This window comes from Microtus ochrogaster (genome assembly GCF_000317375.1).
Source record: "Microtus ochrogaster isolate Prairie Vole_2 chromosome 14 unlocalized genomic scaffold, MicOch1.0 chr14_random_1, whole genome shotgun sequence".
Taxonomy (NCBI): domain Eukaryota; kingdom Metazoa; phylum Chordata; class Mammalia; order Rodentia; family Cricetidae; genus Microtus; species Microtus ochrogaster.
Window position 1 is genome coordinate 16,801,016 of NW_004949096.1, and position 4,057 is coordinate 16,805,072.

Genomic DNA, 4,057 nt, shown 5'->3' on the forward strand with positions numbered 1-4,057 from the left:
GGGAGGGAAATGGGAGGCGGTGGCGGGGAGGAGGCAGAAATCCTTAATAAATAAATAAATTAAAAAAAAATCTTTTCTAGGTGATTCTACATTGTGCCAAATTGACAAGTAAAACTGTCACAACTATTCTGTTTTTCTAGTCCTTTGCCCCCCCCCCGAGTTTACACACACAGCACAACACATATGCATGCACACACATATACACTCACGCAGGCACACACACATGCACCCCACACACACATTAAGTTTAACTTTAGTGGGAGCATATTAGACCTCTTTAATGCTTAACTAATGTTTATTTTCTTAGGTATATTCTAGAATATTACTACCTTGGATTTTCATTAGCCTTTTTTTGAATCTGTCTTGTACATATTTCTGCTGTGGTGTGGATGTATATATTCATTTATTTGAACTTGTTAGGGAAACTTTAATCCTACACAAGAGAAGAGGGTTATAGCATAGTGAACTCTGTACCCCACTGTCAGCCTCCTGGCCAGTCTTGGTCCATCTATTCTGAATGGTCTCCTTCCCCAATTATCTAGAAGCAAATTCCAGACCTCATCCCATTCCCTGTGCAAACATTCCTGTGTAGTTCTCTGTATTAACTACAACACTAGTATCATACCTAAAATATCAACAGTACTTAGAAAAATGTTTATATTAGTGTATTTGTATGTGCCTGCATGAGTTTGTGTGCACCTCATGTGTGTAGGGTCCCTTGGAGGCCGGAGGGTGTGGGATCCCTTGGAACTGGAGTTACTGGCAGTTGTGGATACTGGGCCGCGAGCCCTGGTCTGCTGTAAGAGCAGTAAGCACTCCTAACTGCAGAGTCATCTCTCTAGCCATATAGTATTTGGTGGTGGTTTTGAGACGCCCCCTCTCTCTTTGGTACAGACTAGCCTCAGACTCAAAATCTGCAGCTGCAGGTTTCTTAACTGAGATTGCAGGCATGCACAGACATGCTCTGTTCAACAATATTTCTTTTTAATTGTTGCTTAAACAAAGCAGACAAACAGTTTTTGAGATAGTATCACTAAGGAGATCAGGCTGGCTTCGAACTCACTGAGATCCACCAGTCTCTGCCTCTCTGGTGCTGGAATTAAAGGCATGTGCCATTCCACCACCTGCTCAACAATACTTGTTTAAATAAATTGATAAACTGCTAGCACCTGTGTTTGGCACTGTGCGTGCTCAGCAGTAGGAGGCCGTCTGTAGCTGCTTGTGTGGATGGGAGTCAGGAGGGTGGTGGGAGCAAGGCTCAGCATGGGGGACAGAGGAGGAATATCTGGTTAGCCCCTGGGGACCTTCCCTTTGACCCCGTGGCCTGCCATGGGCAGGATCATTAACTCAGACTTCTTGACCTAAAGCTTTTGATTCCATCTCTTGTGGAACTCGCTCCAGCTTGAGGATCTGTGATGGGAAAACAGAATTCTCTCTGCAGTCCATGTGAAACGTGTCCTGTGAAGTGAGGGCAGGTGGTGCTCTGTCTGTTCCAGCGCCAGGGGAGCTGGGCTGAAGAGGCTGGGCTTTACAGGGGAGGATCATCAGGACATTTGGACCTCCTGTCATCACAGTTCTTTTGAGATCACAGTCAGTGACGGCGTGTGTGTGTGTGTGTGTGTGTGTGTGTGTGTGTGTGTGTGTACACTTCTCTGCTGTATCTGCACACCTGCCCCACGTCTCTGCATCATAATAATGTGTTTGGGACCACAGGACAGATTAACAGAATAATAATGAAGGTTGATGTGAGAAAGGACGCATGCTCCGTATCGCCGCTCCCTGTAAGTGGACAGTAACAGCCTAGTCACCCACAATGCTGGCTTACTGTACTGCCTGGTGCCTGTCTATAGTGCCCACGTCTGTTTCTCTGCACAGCGGTCCTGGGGCCTGCAGGGTCTGCTTGCTGTCACAGCCACGGAACCCATCCAAGTTTATGTTGGATGGATGCAGTATTGCAGGGTGATCAGGAAAACACCGGAGTGTGTGTTGGTACTGAGGATGTTATCATCTTAGAAGCAGACAGGAGGCTGGAGAGGTTCCAAGTCTGCTTGCTACTCCACTTGACAGTTCTTGGTTTCAGAGTACTTAAGCAAACAGAATGAGGTTTCCAGGGGTGGTTTGAACACTTCTGAACGTAGGCTGGCCACATTAGAAGGGAATATAAGTTATGCGGAGGGGATTGGTAACAATTAGTATTGAAAAGAAAACGTGGTTTTCTTAGTTCAGACATTGTGCTCAAACTCCGAGGTGTGTGCCACTAGCAAAATTGCCCTAGAAAGTGCTTTCGATGACTTGAGGCCCTGGAACAGAAGCACAGCTGAGGCTGGTGTGACCCACACCTGCTCCTCTGTCTGATGAAGTGTCATCGTGGCACTTACTGGATCCAGTTAAAACAATGTGGTTGGTATTTTCTAATTAGGGCGGAGGCATGGTGGTGCCCACAGACGCCAAGAGAGGCTCTAGTGCACAACCCATCTCTGTTCCCCAATTAGGGGATGGTTAATAAGACCAGGCAGGGACAGTGGCAGCTAGTGGAGGCTGTGTGTGTGACACAGCCCTGGTATGGCAGAAGGAGAGCTGTTTGGCCCAGGGACTGGAGAGTCTGGACTGAGGTACTGTGAGATGTGGTACCTGCTGGCTACTGTTGCTTTTCTTGTCTGCAGTCTTGAGAGATTCCAGGAGGAGGTGAGAAATGGTTGCCCAGTCTTCCTATAGACCTTCTGCTACCCCTGATGCTGTGGATGTATTGAGAATAAAGTGGGGACTGGAGAGCTGGCTCAGTGGTTAAGAGGACTGGCTGCTCTTCCAGAGGATCTGGATTTGATTGGCAGCACCCACATAGCTGCTCACAACTGTCTATATAACTCTAATCTGAGGAGAGCCCATACCTTCTTCTGGCCTCCATAGGCACACATGCAGGCAAAACACTCATACACATTAAAAAAAATAATAAAATAAAATTTTTTTAAAAGGATAAGGATTTCCAGGGAGGTGAGCAGGTTCCAAAGGAGGCAGCACAGGGCTGACAGGGTAGCTCAGTAGGTAAGGGAGGCTTCCACCAAGTGGAAGACTGAATTCTGTCCTGGAACACACATGGTGAATGGAGAACACAGACTCACAACTTGTACCCTCACCTCTACACATTCACTGTGGTAAATGCACACACACACACACACACACACACCTATACAACATACACCAAAAAATAAAAGTGTAGTTGAATTTTTTGGAAGTAAGGAAAGATTTTCGGCAGTGGAGGAGGGCTCTTGTTAGTTGATGGAAAGCAGCTGACGCCTGGGTGGGGCACTGTGAGTTAGGGTTGGGTCAGTGCTTCTCAAGCACAGTGTCTCCTACATTATCTGTCGTGTTTATTAATCCTCAGTCCTTGCCCTCCCTTCCCATGGTATTTATCACGAAGACCTTTCTTTCTCAATGTTTACCAAACTCATTTCTCTGCAGGGCGCTATTGGCTGGTGGCGGCTTTTCTACATGGACTTACCGGCAGGGCTATGATGTCAGCATTCCTGTCTTCAGCCCACTGTCAACTGAAGTGGTTCTCCCAGAGAAAGCTCCAGGGTAAGGTGCATCCCTGCCCCCTCAAACTCCCCCCCCCCAGCATGCACCATACACAGCAAATTAGCAAGTCTGTCATGTGAGAAGTGTCCCTTGGATCTATCTGGTCCCTCTCCCCTGGATCTGCCTGTACCAGCCCACTGCCATCTCCCTTGGGATGCTAAGTGACTTCCTGCTTTGTGACTCTGGTATCCCTACCATCCAGCTTGGTCTTGCCCTTCTAGTGCCTGCCAGATAAAGCCATACTTTCCTGAATGCCTGTCCCAGCTGTCTGGTGTCTGGCCACTGTCTTCCTTGCAGGTCCTCTCTCGAAGTGCATACCCTTCAGTTTTTTACAACAGGTTTTGCTCTTCCTGTTATTCTCTAAACTCTTATCTGTGAGTGTGTGTTGTGTACACGTGTATGTTGTGCACGTGTGTGTGTGTTGTGTGTGCATGTGTGTATTTGTGGGGTGTGTGTTGTGTGCATGTGTGTGTGTGTGTGT

At 47.4% G+C, this 4,057-nt stretch overlaps 1 protein-coding gene across 2 annotated transcripts in view; it reads left to right on the forward strand.

Moving 5' to 3' along the window:
- Positions 1 to 4,057, forward strand: part of Ext2 (exostosin glycosyltransferase 2) — a 143,154-nt gene that overhangs the window by 12,357 nt on the left and 126,740 nt on the right. For both annotated transcript variants that reach the window (XM_013352730.2, XM_005364121.3), the window contains exon 4: positions 3,460 to 3,576. In XM_013352730.2, the coding sequence (XP_013208184.1) occupies positions 3,460 to 3,576 (117 nt within the window). The remainder of the gene's footprint in view (positions 1 to 3,459; positions 3,577 to 4,057) is intronic.